The sequence below is a fragment of the Dendropsophus ebraccatus genome, chromosome 4 (genome assembly GCF_027789765.1).
Source record: "Dendropsophus ebraccatus isolate aDenEbr1 chromosome 4, aDenEbr1.pat, whole genome shotgun sequence".
NCBI lineage: Eukaryota > Metazoa > Chordata > Amphibia > Anura > Hylidae > Dendropsophus > Dendropsophus ebraccatus.
The window spans coordinates 85,289,417-85,308,406 of record NC_091457.1 but is presented as its reverse complement, the minus strand read 5'-3'; the positions used below and the strand labels follow the sequence as shown (position 1 = coordinate 85,308,406).

Sequence of the window (18,990 nt, the reverse complement as noted above, 5' to 3'; positions counted from 1 at the left end):
GATCGTAGTGAAAGGTATTGTTTAAATATTCATCCTATAGCAAACGGTTTCTGTATACCACTAGAACTCCCAAGATTAAAGTGTACCTGTTAGGATGTGTTCCCACTACCGCCAGAAGTTCGGGTAACAATGGATAGGACCATGGCAGGTAAGTTTGTGCGCAAACCCTATTGGATCACAACAGAGCTCATGTACAGAACCCAAACTTCGGGGGGTAGAAAGGAATGGGTAAGAACAAATCATGACAGGTACACTTTAAGGACTATGCAATTCCCCATTACAGACATAGTTCCTAGCAGGTATGCAACTACTACAATACTGCCCCATGTACAAAAACATAATTGCTATAATACTACCCTATAGACAAATATAAGAAACTGCTATAATACAGTCCCCATGGACAACAAAATGCACTTGTGTTGCTTGGTGGCCGCTTTCTCCACCGGCGGCGCCTGCAGGGTTTGGTCATGTAACAGTGGCGTTGCAGGGCCCTGCTTGCGCTTGCTTTGCGGGGTTGGCGGTCGTTGACCGGCACAGTGTCGTTTAGCGCAGGCACTCATGTGTATCAGAAGACCTATACTCACTTCTGATGTTGGTTTTTAATGTAGCTGATGGGTGCCATGTGCAGCCATTTCTGTCCTCCAGGCTTGTAAATACCTACTATAATGCTGTCACCCTATGTGCAAGATATTAAAGGGTTCCCGACACAAAGAAATCTCTTTTCAGATTGTTCGATCTGGACAGGGTGTCTAATGCTGCGTTTACACAGAGCAATAATTCGCCCGATTGTACGATTAACGATATCGAAAGAACAATGTTTTTTTTAGAATGATCAGCATTTAGACGGAACGATATATTGTACGGAAAAATCGTTTTGCGATCGCTTAAGCCTATCTCGCACATAGGTTAAATCGGTGAACGACTGTTGACACGGACCAATCTGCGAATTTTTTGCGAACAACGATTTAAGAACAGGTTGTAAGATCAAAATGAACGATTTCTCGCTCGTCGTTTGATTGTTTGCTGCGTTTTCACGTACAATTATTGTTCGAATTCGATCGATATCATGCAAATTCCAACGATAATAGTTCTGTGTAAACGCAGCATTATATTGTGGTATTATTGTAGTGCAGCTGAATGCATGCCCGACCACCAAATATGGGTCCCCCTTTGTCGTTATTAGCTGGGGGGCCCAAGAAGCTAATCAGTATCACCAGTGTGTAAGTAATGTGTTGTTCATGAGAAAAGCCCTTTAGATTATAAACATTAGCAGAATACCATTACTAATAGCTCCACAGAAATAATACTAAAACATGACACTTAAGCCAAGAATACTTACAATGCCGTGAACTTCTGCAACTTTTGTGATAAGGTCAGGCCTCTGTTTCTGGATAGTCAAGTAAAAAGCATTGTTTAAAATGTCTTCATCATACAAAGCCATAAGGGCTGTCAGTTCTGCCAGCTTCCTAATAGCAAGAAAGTGATCTCAATCATGTCTTCTCTCCCATAGCTTCTTTACAACATCAGCTGTACTCCTGGGGAGACATGGGTAAAGAGCAACATCAGTACAGGGATTTTGTACATATTACAATACTATCTACATAATAGCATAAAGTAATTGTGCAAGCAAATTGTGTAGCAGACTACACAATGAATGTGCATCACTAGCGCTCCTTGCGTCACAGAGCAATCTGATAGCGATCTGTTCCGCAAAGTAGCACTAGGACCAGTGTTTTTTTGTTTTCTGCCGCAGCAGCAGCACTGATCACGGACCTGTACATATGTATGGACATATGCACGGAGCCACTAAAATCTATTGGCCCTATGTTCTGTTGGCAACTGCAGAGAAAACTCCCATCAATCTGCCAAAACATTAAAATCTATGATAGGTGAAGTGACAAATATTGATTTGGATAGGACACCGTTGCCTGTTTACAAATTATGGGCACTAGATTATAAGCGATAGGAAATTAATGGAGTCAGGAATAAATTTTACTTCCTGTGATGGGGCAATTGGCATCAGCCCCCTAAAGGTTTTTGCCTTCCTCTAGTTCAACAAAGTAGGGAATCTGTAGGTTGAACTTGATGGACTCTGTCTTTTTCAACCTTATTAACTATGTTCCAAAGATGACTAGTCACTTCCATTACTTTACTAGAAGGAAAACCACCATTAGGCTTTACATCGTGTGAACATAGCCTTAGGGTCCTGTTCCACGGGCCAATGGGGGCCCAATCAATAATGTAAACGAGCACAGATCTGCTAGATTGGCACTCGTTTACTTGGCCTATTACACAGCCCGATGATGGTTTAGCGAGGGCTGCAGGGACATGTCCTTGCAGGCCTTATTTAAACATCATACTTTACCTAACCATGTTGCAGGTCTTCTCTTGCACTCATCCATCCTCCCAGTCCCGCACGCAGCAGCAGCTTCAGTACGACCTGTCTGAGCTGACAGACTGCTCTGAAGCGGCTGCTGCGTGTGGGACCTGGAGGAACAAGGAGTGCAGGAGAAGATCTGCAACATGGTTAGGTAAAGTATGGTGCTTGTGAAATTGTCGGTCGCCCGCCGTGCATCGCTATTACACAGCGATGCGCGGTGGGTGCGCGATCACTTAAGGTTTGAACCTAAATAAACGATCAGCCGATGACACGATCATCGGCTGATCATTGTCTCTATTCCACAGAGCGATAATCGGCCGATTATCGCTCCGTGGAATAGGACCCTTAATGTTGATATAATAGAAAGATGTCAGAACACAGTTTAGCTTTTTATGCTATGCTATGTATGCTATGGCATGCATGGCTTGGCGCCTCAACTATGGCGCTGCAAAGGAAAAAAGTCTCTTTTATAGTTCAAGTACAAAGGTATGGTTACTTTTAGCTCCATATATCTCTACATGCTTAAAGTGACTGCACCACTATGCCCAGGCTAAAGCACTGGAGGCGGGCCGACTCACCCCAAGTGGGAAGCAACCCCAGCCCCTGCATGACGTGACTCCATTAGAATCAATGGAACCCTATCATAGAGGGGGGGGGGTTCCTCCCACTAAGGGTGGGTCGGCCCATTCAACGCAATTTTTTATGCACAAGGGTGACAAGTGCTCATGAAGTATTTTAGATTATTTGCGAGCAGTAAAACAGTAGGCAATAGTAATGACAATTTAAATTCAGCTTTGCATCACTAGACGTACATGAGATAAGTGACTGCCCCCCTTTCCCTCTGCTCCACAGGAAGATCAGGTTGTCTCAAATCTATCATGACTGTTTAATGGAGCGCTTACTCTGCACAAACAGTGAGCTTGTTTGGCGCCCCTCCCAGCATGCACTGCTGGGCAATTTCTAGCACTTAAGACTGATGGTTACTCATTTACATATTGGATTGAAAATTGATTTCTATTTTTTTTTTTTGCTTAAAAGGGTTTCACCACCACCGCAGAAAAGTTTTGTTTGTTTGTTTTTTTAACATTTCTATAAGGATAGATATATAGATAGGATAGAGTTGTAGTTTTGCAACATTTGAAGAGCCAAGGTTCCCTACCCCTGCCATACATCAATACCAAATGCGTGTTTGTCAGCTGATGCCAGCTGACTTGCAGAAAAATCAGGTCATAGGGTATGTGCGGCCAACGGCTGTTTGGATGCCCAAGGCACAACCACTAAAGACAATTGAATCAATAAATACTAGGGTGTTATGCTACGTTTACACAGAACGATAATTTGCCCGATCGTACGATTAACGATGTCGGAGTAACATTTTTTTGTTCATAACGATCAGCGTTTAGACGGTACGATATATCGTACGAAAATTCATTTTGCGATCGCTTTAAGCCTATCTCACACATTGGTTAAATCGGCGAACTGTTCACACGGAAAGATCTGCGAATTTTTTGCGAACAATCAACGACGATTTGAGAAGTTATTGAAAGATCAAAATGAACGATTTCTCGCTCGTTGTTTGATCGCTCGCTACGTTTACACGTGTGATCATTTCAATTTGATCATTATCGTGCAAATTCGCACGATAATCGTCCTGTGTAAACGCAGCATGACATGCTCTTTTCAGGTTGTTTACTCCAAATTGTCTGCAGGGTACTATGGGACACCTAGTGAGTATAATCAGACCTCATCAACCTGTTCAGGTGGGGGGGGTTTCCATTTGATTTAGCAACATAAAAATGTGTACAAAAAAGTGCTAGATGCTCCTTATGAAAGGAAGTATTCTCCCCCTAGTAGCACTGTGGCTACTTACTAGAGAACTGTGCGGCCTCTATAAGCACACGTCTGTCACGCCAGACTGAAATGCAGCTCCTGTCTCCTCCGGGCACAGGCTGCTGACTTACCCCTCACCCTTGCATTACATTGCAGAAAGCTAGCACAAAGAACATGTAGTGGTGTTTATAACAGCAAGTACATAGTTATTAAACAACCAATAATCATACACAAGACTCAGTGAATTAACCCTTAACATGAGAGATGTCAGAAGATCTGCTGTAGAGACTCTCCAGTGAAAGCATGGCCCTTCCCATTCTGCCCACAAAGCTGGTATAAATACTGCCATTCTTATTGTTGAGGGAGAGCCTGGCAAACAAAGGGACTGATGGCAAGCAGGTGAACATAACTATATGCCATGCTAGACTGCCAGCTGATTCATAAGGACAAGGGACAGTAGTAAGGGAAATGGTGATAATCCATATGGTGGGGGAAAAAAAAAAAAAAAAAAAAGTCAAACATTCTGCCAAGAGAGGCGATTTCCTTTCGTTTGTCATGGTCCAGATGGCCGGAGGGAAGTAGGTTATTTGGCTGATCGGCCTTTTGTTTTCAGATAGGAGATTACATGTGACATATAACTAGCTGTAAGCCTCTTACTGCCGGCACAAGTGCAGCTGTCACAAAGAATGGGGAATATAGAGCTGCCTCCAATGGCACAGCAGGTTACATCGTGACCCCTATTTACAAAGTCCAATAATGCACCCTGATTTTTTAAAAACTGTTTTTTAATAGGCGCTGGGCATTGTGAATGCGAATTATACTTGCTCTAGTCTTCCCAGTGGGCATCGCCTATGAACAACAAGCTCAGAAAGTAAATGGTTAACCATCAAAGTCATTTAGCGAGATGGAAGGAAGAAAAGCTACTTCCATTAACTGGCGGCAGCGATCACTTAAATTTAAGATTTTACAATTCCATTGAAATGTGAAGTATTTTCGAGGGCTCAGGGGAAAAAGACAATTAAGATTCTTAGCTTTTCAATTAAAAGCCGCAGCTTCCTTGAAAGAATTAAACCCATTTTGCAAATAACCCAGATTCTAGTGCATCACCGAGTAACCAGATTCAATGATCTTTGGTTGCAAATGTACAGCTCTCAGCATGCTTAGGGCCCTATTCCACCGGACGATTATCATTCAGATTATTGTTAAATCGTTCGAATCTAAACGATCATCGTTGCAGTTAACGATTAACGACCGAACGAGAAATCGTTGATCGCTTTATAAGACCTGGACTTATTTTTATCGTTGCTCATTCGCAAAACGTTTGCAAATCGTTCGCATTGAATAAGACATCGTTCGGTCGTTTGCAATAGATACAAACGCAATAGCGAATAAATAGCGAAGAAAAACTATCGCAATTACGATCATAAGTAACGATTATCGTTCCATGGAAATGAGTAAACGTTTTCAGGTCTTTCGCAATAGCGGTCGTATGAGATCGTTAATAGTTAACGATTATGCAAACGATAATCGTCCGGTGGAATAGGGCCCTTAGAGTAGTAGTTTCAACCAGAGAAGCACAGTTTGTAGACATACCACAACTGCGTCTTGTCCATACAATCCCCTGTGTGGTTCTCAACAATAGCACTCATTTCTCCCATACCCATAGTCTGTGCAGGCGAATCTCAATATTATTGGTGTGTGAGAATGTCGTACTTTTTAACAGTTTGTGCACCAAGGTCAGGACCCCTGCCTGCCTACACTGAACAAGGGACCCAAACAGCCTTCTGCCCAGATTTGGTTCACTAAAAATCAGGATCCCCTGGGTGGGATTCTTGGAGAAAAAAAACAATATCAGAGTGAAAGTACTTGAGATGACTAATGCTGCGTTTACACAGAACGATTATCATTCAAATTTTTGCGATGACTATCCCCTTTGGTGCGATAATCGGCTCTTGTAAACACAGCGAATGATCAAGCTAAGAGCGCGAAATCTTTCAATTTGATCTTTAAACATGTTCTCAAATCGTTGTTGGTCGTTCGCTAAAAATTCACAGATCTCTTCGTGTAAACAGTCTTTTACCGATTTACCCTACGTGTGAGATGGGCTTAAGCAATCGTAAAACGATCGCAATAACGAATTTTTCAAACAATATATCGTTCCATCTAAACTCTGATCATTATAAAAAAAAAACATTACTTCGAAATCATTATTCGTTCGATTGGGTGAATTATCGCTCCGTGTAGACGCAGCATAAGGACCTGTGATCTGTTATTGGGGGAGTGGGAGACCTTTGACGTTCCAAGAAATAAACTGCAATGTCATTTTGCTGGTGCAATTCAGGAGTTTAAAGGGCCTTGAGGCAGGTCCATCTGCAAGTACCTTCCATTTTGAGAGGATGGAGGCTCAGGTCCAATGTGGCAGCCATGGTCTTCCCCACAACAGAATACCAAATACAGAACTTAAGGAAGCTGCTATAGCAAACCCTAAAGTGATGCCATGATCAAAGTATAATCATATTAGCATAAGAGCAAGAAAAGACTCTTTTGGATAGACCGTAATAACATATAATTCAGGTCACACCACAGGACTACCCCCAAGAGTTCAAGGGCACAGTCAACAACTGAAGGTCTCCACAATGATAACTAAAATTTGATTGAAATTGCCAATCTCAGGAGGACCCGCCAAGCGTCTATTGTACGTGGAGGATTCAACTCGTCCAATTTATAATGCTGGGAGAAAGAAGGGTAAGACAAGGGTTGAATTTTAACAGCCCAGTCCTTTTACTCTTGGGGAGATAAGCTGCAGTAAGAGCTCTCACTTCCCCTCTTCCCTTTCAGGCCACATGAACCCTCAGCCAAGTTAAATGTTCATGTATAAGGAGTAAACAGGTGAGATGGCTGTCAGCTAAACAGCTACAGAAGGTTTAGGATACATATAAACTGTTCAGCTTCCACTAGAGAAGGGATTCTCCTGCAGCGCCTCCATCTTCCAAGTGCATGCCAGTGATAAGCCATGCTGTCACTGCTAGGAAGATGACCCATTAACCAGTGTACTTTAACAGCGCTTTCCTCGGCACAGCATAAACAATGGATAAATTATTTACACCCTTGAACTCCCAGAATTCCCTGCACCTCAGCAGTACTGACCCATTTCACAAAGAGAAAAAAAAAAAAAAAAAAACTTTTACAAAAGTATCTAAATATTTTAAATCTCCTGACAAAAATAGAACAAGTTCAAAGGAGCAAAGAATAAGGATGAAATGAGAAAACTATAAGAACGCTCCTCTGGGGGACCCTACACACTTCTGCCATCTAAACGTCTGCTCATAATTCTGGGATTTCTTGTCCTAAGCTTTGAAACAGATGGGCAGAATGCCACACCTGCGGTATAGACTGATACAGGATTTTTTTTTTTTTCCAAAAAACTGTTTTCTACATTAACAACAAAAACACAGAAAGGGGCATCAGGTGTTAATAAAGCAGGAGGAGGGGGAGACATTGCAGTTTGCAGTTATTCAGGAGCTTGGACTATTTAGACCAGAGTATAAAAGCATTTGTCTACATCATGGAAGCACAGCTGGACATATGAAAGGTACCATGTGTCTCCTTGACAAACAGTGTCGGCAGGTTGAAAATTAATTATAAACACCTATAAACACATCCGGTACCAGTATAAAAGAATGAGATGAGAATTCACAAACATCATCGCAAACAAGAAAAAAAAAAAAAAAGAGGGGGGGAAAAGAGAATAAAAACCAAGACCTGGGAGATGGGAGACCATAAAAGAGGACAGGTATATGTTACAAATAAAGTGCAGGTGCTGAAAATTAATTATAGCTTTTTGTTAAAGGGGAACTCCAGGTAGAGGTTAAAAAAATGAAACTTCTGCAGAAGCATATAGCATTACTTACCTGTCTATTCCAGTTTTGAAACTACCAAAAATCCATTTGTTTGGGGGGGTTTGTTCTGTATTGTGTGGCTGTACTTCCTGGTTGAGTGGTTGTACACAGAACTACAGGTTCCATAATGCAATGCTTTCCCTCAGTTGTTCATCACAGTCCTTCACCCTGCCACAGCGATTCAAACTGTTTCCCTGCTCCTGGCATGATACATCATGCCAGGCAGAGAGAAACATTCCATTACAGGGCATCCTCGTCCATAGGGCCCATAATTTACAGGACATGTGAATAAGCCCTTAGGCCTCATTCACACATCTGTAAAATCTGTCCACAATAACGGACAACTTACAGACTCATTTATCTCTACGGCTCCCTTTACACATCCAAAGATGTTAAGGGTGTGTGCCAAAGGGCGTTATGGGTAGCGAAAAAAGTGTTGGTCACCCCTAGCGCAGACAGTAATTGCGGCACGGATCACATACGTATCAATTAATGGGTCCATGCATTGTGGACAACTACAGATGCACATCCGCACTGCTGTCCATAGCTGTGGGGTGGCCACATATAGCACTAGGGACATGTGACTGCAGCCCGAGGGGGCATTCAGATGCTCCATATATCACATATGCTACAGAGTGTGCAGTTGCAGGCCAGCATCAGGAACTCCTGGCATCATGTATCATTATGATGCCAAGAGCTCTGTACCTATTCAAATCTTCCAACTACTGTATTGACACAGGCCCATGGCTGTGTAATGATACAGGATGCCTGGAGTTGATGCTGGCCCATAGCTTCACGCTCTAGTATCTGTGATTTACGAGCATGTAAATGCCCCTTAGGATGCTCTTACATAGTGCAGGTTTGTTCCAGTTTTGAAGCCTAAACCATGAGTGTCAAGTGGAAAACAAAGGAAAATTGATGCAAAACCAAGCTGTATGAAAAAAGAAATGGATACTGAAAGTGTTAGGGTAGGGAAAATTCAAGAAGTTATACTTCCGAGTAATTGAAGGGGAACTTGGTAGATAATCACTCCATGTAATAGGGCCTTAAAGGGAATCTGTCAGCTGTAATTCATGTCCCAAGCTAAAGACACTATTAGGACAAGGAGAAACATGGTACCTTTCCAATATCCAGCTTTAAGGGTGTAAAGAAGTGCTTTTATTCTCTAGAAAAAAGGATTTTCCAAGCTCCTGATCTGCTGCACGCTGGAATGTCTCCCCTCTTCCCCCTCCCTGCCTGACTGACACCTGGAAGCCGAGTCCCAAGTAGGGTCAGGTAGTATGGAATGTGAATTGCCTCTGACAGATTTCACACTGCCAATCAGTGCAATGCGGCAGGGCAGCACACTGATTGGCTGAGCGCCAGGGTCCCCTGAAGCAGGCCAGGGCGCGGACCCATTGATGTATGCACTGGGCTGTGGGGGGTTATGAGGGCTGACTTTTACATACTCGCAGTGTATGGATCAGCAGCAGTATTTAGGATCTGTTGTGTGTGAACCATCCCTAAGTACTGGATTCACAGCTTACAGTTCTGTACAACATCTTTCAGGCTGCTGCTTCTTAGGGTGTGCTATACAGCAGCAGGATCTTCTTTTCCATGTGGATGCAGTATAGGAGACATCATAGCAGCTAGTCTGCGCCCATTAGCTCAGGGACAAATGACAATTGGAAATGGGCCCTTAAGAGGAGAAACTGCCATATAAAAGTTATATAATAGCCAGAAATAGTGCTATTCCTTACACAAATGGCTTATAGCAGGGTCTAGTACAGATGAGGCACAGCATACCTACCATATGGCACTATTTATATAAGCGCTGTCTGACAGTAATGCACTATATGGCACTCTCTATACATGAGACATTTCTACACTATGGCATTATAGAATCATTATGGAAGCAAATTATGTGAGGAAATCGAGACACTGACTCTGTCCTCACATGTGATCAGCTCATAAGGAAGAGATTTTCCACTTGGCAAAGTCTTGACGACTAAGAAAACTTTGACTTGTATTGACGATTACTCTGACAACAGCTCCTTCTGCCAACAGTATCTAGACTGTGTGACTCTCATTACAGAGATAAATGATGGTATCAAACATCTGAGGAGCGCTGCTCTGGAAGCAAACACTGGAATAAGTACTCTGCAGGACACTTTTTTCATTTTTTCTTAAAAGTGAAGTCCGGGGAATTTTTTTTATTAAAAGTATTGTATTGCCCCCCCAAAAGTTATATAAATCACCAATATACAGTTACGGGAAATGCTTATAAAGTGCTTTTTTCCCCTGCACTTCTTCATCAAGGCTTCACTTCCTGGATAAAATGGTGATGTCACGACCAGACTCCCAGAGCTGTGCGGGCTGTGGCTGCTGGAGAGGATGATGGCAGGGGGACACTGAGGGACACAGGGCACTGGAGGGACACTGAGCATCCCTCTGCCATCATCCTCTACAGCAGCCACAGCCTGCACAGCTCTGGGAGTCGGGTCGTGACATCACCATTTTATCCAGGAAGTGAAGACTTGATGCAGTAGTGAGTGCAGGGAAAAAGCACTTTATAAGCATTTCCCATAATAAGTGTATATTGGGGATTTGTATAACTTTTGGGGGGCAATACAATACTTTAATAAAAAATTTTTACCAAACTTCTCAAAGCTTATAAACTCAGGGATAAGTGGAGTGAGCCCTAGTATAAGCTTCTCATGACATAAAAGCAACAAGCAAGGTAAGTTATGGGGTGCTGTTTGCTGGGGTCCACACACTGTGGTTAGTGGGGACCATTTATTTTCAAGGTTCTAAGTGAGTGGAATGTGGCTTTAAAGGTATTTTCTTAACACGTTTATGCCATAAGACTGTATTCAGACGGCATGCGTTTTCTGTTTTCACTGGTGAACTGTTAGGTTTCTAAATCAAAGCACACAGTGTGAACACAGCCTAAGCAGATCCAATTGCTGGTCAACCATCAGTGACTGAAGCAACGCTCCAGGAAGTTCTGGGTCCCCCTCATGTCTCAGAAGAAGCTGGAAGGAGCACAGCAGACACTTCTCTGTATAGATGAGCAGGGGTCACAGGGGACATTCCGCCCCCCAATAACCAGACACGACATTTCTAGACACAGTGATATACATGTATCTGGGGTAGGGGACATTATCCTATAACACAGGGGTCACACTCAGGCCCGTCCGCTGGAACTAAACTACAATACCCATCATGCACGGAGAATGGGAATTGTAATTTGGCAGCTGCTGGGGGGCCTGACTGTGACAGCCTGGTTAATAATGACCTTTAGCCTGTGATCCATGACTTGTTGTGAACAGTGCAAGTTAAGGGTTAAAGACTATTCTACTGACACTTAAAGGGAAAAAAGACAATTGTGCTACACAAATCACATGAGCAGAAGCAGCACAGCCAGGTGAGCACACAGCCCTGGCCTTCCAGCCCATGCTCTGGCCTCAGCAGCATCTACACTGCAACTACGGGTAAACATATCAAACCCCATGTATCGCCCAACCTGATATCTGGAGCTCCTCCCAGAGTGGCCCTGTCACAAGACCCTGAAGGGCCCGGGTGACAGCCAAGTGCACCGCCCCTCACCTCCTCACGGAATGAAAGTTCCTCTACTCACTCAGCGAGGTGACATATCTTCTCCGCAGGAGCCACTCTCCTTTACCCCAGCTCTCCGGCGTACAGCACAGAGCTGGACGGTCAACACTGAAGACAACCAATCAGCGTGCGCCTCAACTTGACTGACATCTCTCATGGCCAACCAAAATTAGCTAGGGGCGTGTTTATCAAGTACCGAGGTTCCAGAAGGCGTAGACACGGTCGCGTCATTGAAACGCAAGAGCGGGCGGCCATCTTTTATCCTGGAATTGTGACTATCATTTTGGCTGAAAACAGACGGAAATGAAATATTTTCTTTCTGATACGTCATTATAACGGCTTGTATAATGTGCATACTGTACAAATAAAGTATACAATCAGTATATAAAAGTATATAAGTCCTATAAATACAAAGAGGGCAGGCGATGCTTGTAATGGCTAAATGACTGGACATAAAAGCATGCTATCTGAAGAGCCATATAATCGTAGAGACGCTACACAATTATAATGAGCTCAAAATATAAAGTTACCCAAACGCCGCTTTGCCCTTAACAAAGATGGCGTCTGAAGAGTTAGAGAGCGTTCCCCCTTCCTAATGTGTGTTGTCCTCACGTGACTCAAGCAGGTGGTGGCTATTCCAGGCTGTGCAGAGCTGAGAGCAGGATGCATGGACAGCTCCCTGCTGAGCACCAGGAGGTTGCAGCAAAGGAGTCTGGATTTATATGAAGCTGAACACTGGAATGAAGACCTATGGATGGATGGGAGGCTCAGCTGCAGGCACACTAATAGAAGACTCTAGAGGAGCCTAGTGCCATTTGGCTATTTGATTTCTAGAGTCATCAAAGTTGGAGGTAACAGACCTTTCACCTGGAGATCTTTCTCTTCTTCTTCTTCTGCTGCTGTTGTTTTCTTGCATGGATCATTATACTGAACAACTTGCAACAAGAACCATGTTTCCTCTAAACAGAGTTTGTCTCCCAGAATAGGTTTGCATCTTCACACAGATCAGTCCTTCTAACGCCAAAAGATGCAAAACTTCCAGAATAGCCCAAGGACATTCTCATAGATATGTTCAGCATGGAGTCCTGTTCCTTTAGCAGTTCTTGAGGATTGCACCAGTTTCCTTATCTGTTGGGATTCCAGTCTTTCTAGGAGGAGATGTTGAAGGAAGAGTGCAAGGCATTACTGGATGCTCTGAATAAGGTGACAGCATGCTACAGACATCTGGTGCTCACTATAGGTGGCACCTCTGACTCCCAGAACCTACGGGAGGAGTTGAAGAAGACTCGGCAGAAAGCCCAGGAGTTAGCAGTGGCCAATAGGAACAAGTTAACAAGTACTCTTAAGGACACCAGTCTTAGCAAAGAAGATAAGGCTGAGTTTGAAAGGCTATGGGTCATATTTTCTACTTGCATGGACCTCCTTGAGACTGACATGAGAAGAGCTTTGGAACTTGGTCAAGAGTTCCCATTAAACATACCCAAAAAGCACATTATACAGACTGGAATGAGTGGGGGGACTTCAGGGGTAGCAGCAAGGGCCATGAGTGTTCAGAATATGAAATATGATGGGGAGCACAATATAGATGTGGTGGACCTCAAGGACCTGGAGAATGAGATCAAACAAGTAGATGAGATGATGCATGAGATGGAGATGAAAGTTGGTGTTCCCCAATGGACTGTGGAAGCCAAGCAGAATCCAGGGGCTGAACTAAAGTGTACAACCAGTGCTGGGGCATCGTCTCCTGGCACCATTTCTACAGAAGAGCACAAGGCCATTTGTGACCTGAGTAAACTTTTGGCTGGGGTGGTCTTTAGTGCTGTCCTTATTATTGCCATTGTATTGGCTGTTTGTGTGGTCAAACTTTCATGAGCCAAGATGTTATTGCCATGGAATGATTTTATTTTTCTTGCATTTAGCCAAAACATATTCTGACTTACCTTAACCCAGGATCCAATAGACCGGTCACCCAACAAAAGGACCAAGCATTGGGTAACATTACTATATTTTATATATTCACATATTATGGAACCTGCTGCTGATGGACCCAACCTTTTAATCCAGATTTACCATCCATCATGCCATCTGCCAACTGCACTGCCATAGGGAAGGATTCCGGTTCCTTTTCCATAGCTTTCCTTTTCCGTAAAATATTAACGCTTTCCCTGTATAACCTATGTATTTCTCTTTTTTAACATTTAGTAGTGCATGACAAGAGGTTTGGTTTTGGAAGCTTGTTTAATCAGTAGATTTCATAACAAATGAAATGCCGTCTTTCTGTTTGCACTAGCACCGCTAAATCCTTAAAGCAATGGTGTTAACCATTTCATTGCAAGGCTCATGCTGACCCCCACAGGCAGCTAAAAGGGCAACGCACTGTGGAGTAAGTAAGCACCTCTGCATGCTATGCTGTGTCTTTGTACATTGCCTTTACAGGAGACTCCTTCTTCCAGCCATCCACAGTATTTCCAGCAGATGACTGTATTGCTCTCATGATATACTAACCTACGTTTTATGTGGGACCTTATAATAACCTTGGAACTAACAGTCTTCCATTCAACACAAACATGGCACACTTATAAGAAATGTATGCAGGGCTGGTTATATAAGAATGAGATGGCTTCCCAGAGATGTGGTGCAAAAGCGGAATAATTGCAATCCTAAAGCAATACTCCATGTAACTTAGTGCATTGTAAGTGACTTGGAAAATATTCTATTATGTACAATTTATCCAGATAGTAACAGTATTTTTTGTATCCTCACTACACCTGTGCTTTACTGTTTATGTATCACATGCCTAGACAGAAGAACAAATACATACAGTAATGTTATAGTTAAACACAAAAAGGGGTATTCCTATCCCCCATCTGAAAAAGAATAGTTTTTTTTCCTCTACAGCGATTTTATGATGTCAAAATATAAACATATAACTATATCTATATAAAGAAAAAAATGGAATGCCCCTTTAAGTGTTCTGACCTGTGCCTGATGTAACCACGTAGAACCCTATGTAATTTGCCATCTGATGCTTCCATGTACAGAGAGACATTATATGTTGTGACCGTAAATAAATCTAATATACGCCGCTGTGTTGTAAATCAAAGAGGTTCTTGGGTTCTTTGTGAACTGAGCACAAGTAGTAGTTTTCTAGCTTCCTAATATACTGAACCAGATTTATCAAACTGCCTGTGATAACACTGCCTGGGGTCTCCCAATCACAGCTTGTGTTTTATATCTTAAGGAGCTCTGGTAAAATAAAAGCTGAGCTGTGATTGCTTGCTGAGGGAAAACCCAGACTCTTGGTCTCGGGGAACTTGATAAATCTGGGCCACACTGTGTTACAATTTGGTTCCTTGATTTTGGATGCTAAAACTAAAAAACAGGGAAATTACAATGTACTTCTAGAACAGTTGAACGTCAGACCCACTAACTCACAATGGGTTAATTGGGTTTTATTAAGATGATTGGTGTCTTGAATAGAAATATTGCACAGTGTGCTTAAACATTTTATTCCGTAACATATGACAGTAGTTGCATGTAACGATATGGAGAATGTATGTAGCTATAGACATAGTCCAATAGTCAAATGTTATCTTCGCTCCTCTAGTCAATGGCACCAGTAGTAAATTGTAATATTGCATGTTAAATAGTTTGTCCACAAAACCTATGTGAGGCAACACCCCCAAGAATAAACGAATCCTGGAGGTCTAGATGCTACAAAACTCAGCTATAAGTCAGTGGGGGAGATTTATCAAAGGGTGTAAAATTTAGACTGGTGCAAACTGCCCACAGCAACCAATCACTGCTCAGCTTTCCTTTCAGCACTGCCTAAAGCTGAGCTGTGATTGGTTGTTGTGGGTAGTTTGCACCAGTCTAAATTTTACACCCTTTGATAAATCTCCCCCTATGTCTTCCTGTTTCCCCTTGTTGCACCCAGTGAGGGCAGCTCTTTGTAGCATTTTTTAATATTACTAATAAAAAAGGACCCCAAAGAGCTATGGCTAAGTAATATAATGTGCAAAATTGATCTTTCTGCATGCACAATTCCTCTGTATATTAGTAGGTTAGAGCACTAGACTGGCTCAGTGCTTTTAGCCATAGGCTCTAAATCCCAGAGAATCCCTTGTCTTGCTCTTTTACTGGTAGTGGTAGTTATGGATAGTGGATAACAAGCTGGGATGATGGGAATCCTTTTTTTGATACTATGGGCAGAAGACATGCTGAATCCTGAAATTAATCTGTCAGCTGCAAGTCACATTCCAAACCATTGACATTGTTGAGGCAAGGAGGCACATGGTACTTTTATTACAATATTTTTTGCTCTATAAGACACACCTGATGATATGACGTACTAAGGTTTTACAGGGGGGGGGGGGGGGAATGAGAAAAAGCTGTTGATGCCGCACTACACAGTGAAGGAAGTTTGGCTCCGTTCATTATGTAGCAGTTGTGATATTTAACTGCAGTTCAGCTCCCATTCAAGTGAATAGGAGCTGAGCTGCAGTTACAGCTGTGTAGTGGGCCAAATGTATCAGATATTCTGGGGGAAGTGATGCCAGGGAGTTAACCCTCAATGAGCTGTAAAAGGCTCCACTGGCACCACTGTTCCCAGAACACCACTTGTGCTGGGTAGCTTGCTACAGGAAAGGGGGGACTCCACAGTACTGTATCACCATGGGCACACATTTTGAGTAAAAAAAAAAAAATTGCACCTCAGCTTGAAAGAGCGGCAAAGACCCATATAGCCTGGAGGGGTAAAAACAGTAACTTTTTGAACTTGAGACTGGCCAATGCTGGATCGGCGGATGGCCAACACTGGAGACCAATCAGTTGCAGCCTGGGGAAGAGTCCCAAAGCTCGGGCAGGCTGGCAGTGATGTGAGAGCGGCATGCTGGCATTTGGCTCTAGCATGTTAACTTCATATGATGCCCTTTAGGGGGAAGAAAGTGTGTCTTATAAAGCGAAAAATACAGTATATCCAGCTATACTTCCATTAAATAGAAAAATGCTTTTATTCTCTGGTGCATTGTATCAAAAGACTTTAAAAGCGCCTGAAGTGCTGGGCACTGTAATGGCTCCTTGCTCCCCCTGAAAGTATTTTTCTACAGTATGGAAGAACAGACAGATAACGAAGGTACAATTTGTCTCCTTGCCCTAGCATCGATCTAACAATGTTGGTAGTTTAAAACATGAGTTGCAGATGACAGATTTATTTTAAAAGCGGACTTGTGGGCAGCTTTTTGCTGACTAAAGTAGAGGCAATGTACAATCCATTTCTTGTCCTGATTTTAGAGATATAACTCTTATTTCAATTTTTCACTCCAGCCCTGGGATATAGGAAGTTTTATTCAAATTAGGAGAAAAAAACCACAGGGCATTCCCTGGGCTACAAAAGCTGGACTTTTCTGAGCTTCTGCAGCCCAATGATCTGTGGGCTTTATCTCCTAATTTTCATAAAACCTCTAAAGCTTAGAGTATATTTTAGCACTGGAGTGATGGATTGAAATAAGAGTTGTATCTCCTAAATTCAGTGCAAGAAGCCCGGTTGTACTTTTCATTTACTTTAGAGAGCAAAAAGCTGCTGACAGGTTCACTAAAATGCTCCGTGCATAGACAGTATACTGTGGAGTGGACATTGGGGCTCCGACATCATGATTCACTATGATGCCCCAAAGCATGTCACACAGACCATATATTACAGATGTGTGAATGGCCCCTAAGCCCAGGTTTTTCGGTGCCTCTTTTCAATAGACCTTAAAGAAGAGATTTTGTACCCATGGTCCCTTGTGTAATGTATGAAAAATTCAGCCATTTCAGGATCTAGTTTGTATGGGCCTGATTAAGCCAGATTTGTAACCACTTGGTACTGCTCTTTATTGCCACACTGAAATTATGGGGCTATGTATGATTCCATAACACCTCCAGTAGGAAATGATGGGATGACGGGATAAGAATGGCTGCACCCAATATTATAACCAGGCCCCTTTTGTACCCTTTTGTCAGATGATGTTCCCAAATTGTTGTGCATACATAGAAGGAAAAATGAACCAACAAAACACAGCAATCGCTGAGCTCAAGGAGATCAGCGAAAAAAATCAAATAAAGTACTCAAACAAGAGTCTCCACTGATGCCCTCCAAAATTTAAATATGCAAAAAAGGAGTCTGTGGAGCCTCGGTTGCGAGTCTCAAAACACGGGAATAGCCAGATATCCCTAGCCTGCTGCCACGGGGTGCCTCCAGATGGGGAGAGCACCACACCACCCACTGCCTCCACTGATGCCCCCATTTGGAGGCACCCCGTGGCAACAGGCCAGGGATATCTGGCTATTCCTGTGATTTGAGACTCGCAACCGAGGCTCCACAGACTCCTTCTTTGCAAAGAAGGAAAAATGGTAAGCTCACTCCAACATTTATGCCCCATTACCCAAAAGGTTCCCAGAAGTGTAGCACATGAAAATTCTCTGTCCGTGTCCCGGTAGATGCAGAAAAGAAGGTAGGAATCCACAGTTACAATAAAGGAACACAAATTTTATTGGATCATGTAAAAAATAACTTTAAAAACATGCTGACGTGTTTCAGGGTAAGCCCCTTAGTCATGGCAATAGCTATGCATTGTAACTAACATTTTATATGCATTATACATTGGCGCCAATACAAGCACGGACCTTCCCCAAAGGGGAGGCTTTCCCTAGCACATGATACTAAATGTAGTCACATGACACAATATCCGCTATACAATGTAACAAGACATAATCTGGTACATGGATACTGCAGCATATGATCATACGATCAATTAGTAGAAATAACACATCTGTTTTGTAGTTTAACCCTTTGGGATTAGCATGTCCAAAATTAATATCCAAAATGTTTCCCTAGTACAAAGGAGTTTAACCCAATCACCTCCTCTGCCAGGCTTATGTACTTTCTCAATGGGGTAACCTTTAGCCCTCTGACATCCCCTTGGTGACAATCTACAAAATGTTTGGTAAGTCCTGACATAGATCTGCGTAATAACATGGTATCTGTATAGGCACTGTCCCCAAAGTTTTTGTTTGGTACTCCCTATATAAGGAAGTTTATATATGTGGCATTGTGCTAGATACACACTGTTACAGTTTAGAAATGTTTTTATATTATGCGTTTGACCTGTAGCTAGGGATGAGAAAAATAACGTTTTAGGAATGTATTTACATAGCCCACACCGAAGATGGGCACATTTGTAGGACCCACGAGTGGACAGCCATGTAGAGGAACGGGGAGGAGAATTTATAAAAACAGCTTTT

General features: G+C 42.7%; 2 protein-coding genes across 5 annotated transcripts in view; one reads left to right on the top strand and one right to left on the bottom strand.

Annotated features, from left to right (window-relative positions):
- ANKRD27 (ankyrin repeat domain 27) overlaps positions 1–11,817 on the bottom strand; it is a 67,866-nt gene extending 56,049 nt beyond the window's left edge. For 3 of the 4 annotated variants that reach the window (XM_069966196.1, XM_069966198.1, XM_069966199.1), the window contains exons 1-2: positions 11,729–11,817; positions 1,340–1,535 (exon numbers count right to left, since the gene is read on the bottom strand). In XM_069966196.1, the coding sequence (XP_069822297.1) occupies positions 1,340–1,441 (102 nt within the window). In that variant the 5' untranslated portion in view covers positions 1,442–1,535; positions 11,729–11,817. Of the gene's footprint in view, positions 1–1,339; positions 1,536–11,697 lie in introns of all 4 variants that reach the window. The other variant, XM_069966197.1, reaches the window with a different exon arrangement.
- Positions 11,818–12,293: 476 nt separating this feature from the next.
- On the top strand, positions 12,294–14,796 carry RGS9BP (regulator of G protein signaling 9 binding protein). The gene is made up of 2 exons (XM_069968563.1): positions 12,294–12,557; positions 12,674–14,796. Exon 2 carries the CDS (start codon positions 12,865–12,867, stop codon positions 13,576–13,578), a length of 714 nt encoding a protein of 237 aa, XP_069824664.1. The 5' UTR covers positions 12,294–12,557; positions 12,674–12,864; the 3' UTR covers positions 13,579–14,796.
- The last annotated feature ends 4,194 nt before the right edge of the window (positions 14,797–18,990 follow it).

Bases quoted from the DNA above. Each gene is read 5' to 3' on its own strand.
- RGS9BP (XM_069968563.1), top strand. From the start codon at position 12,865: ATGTTGAAGGAAGAGTGCAAGGCATTACTGGATGCTCTGAATAAGGTG.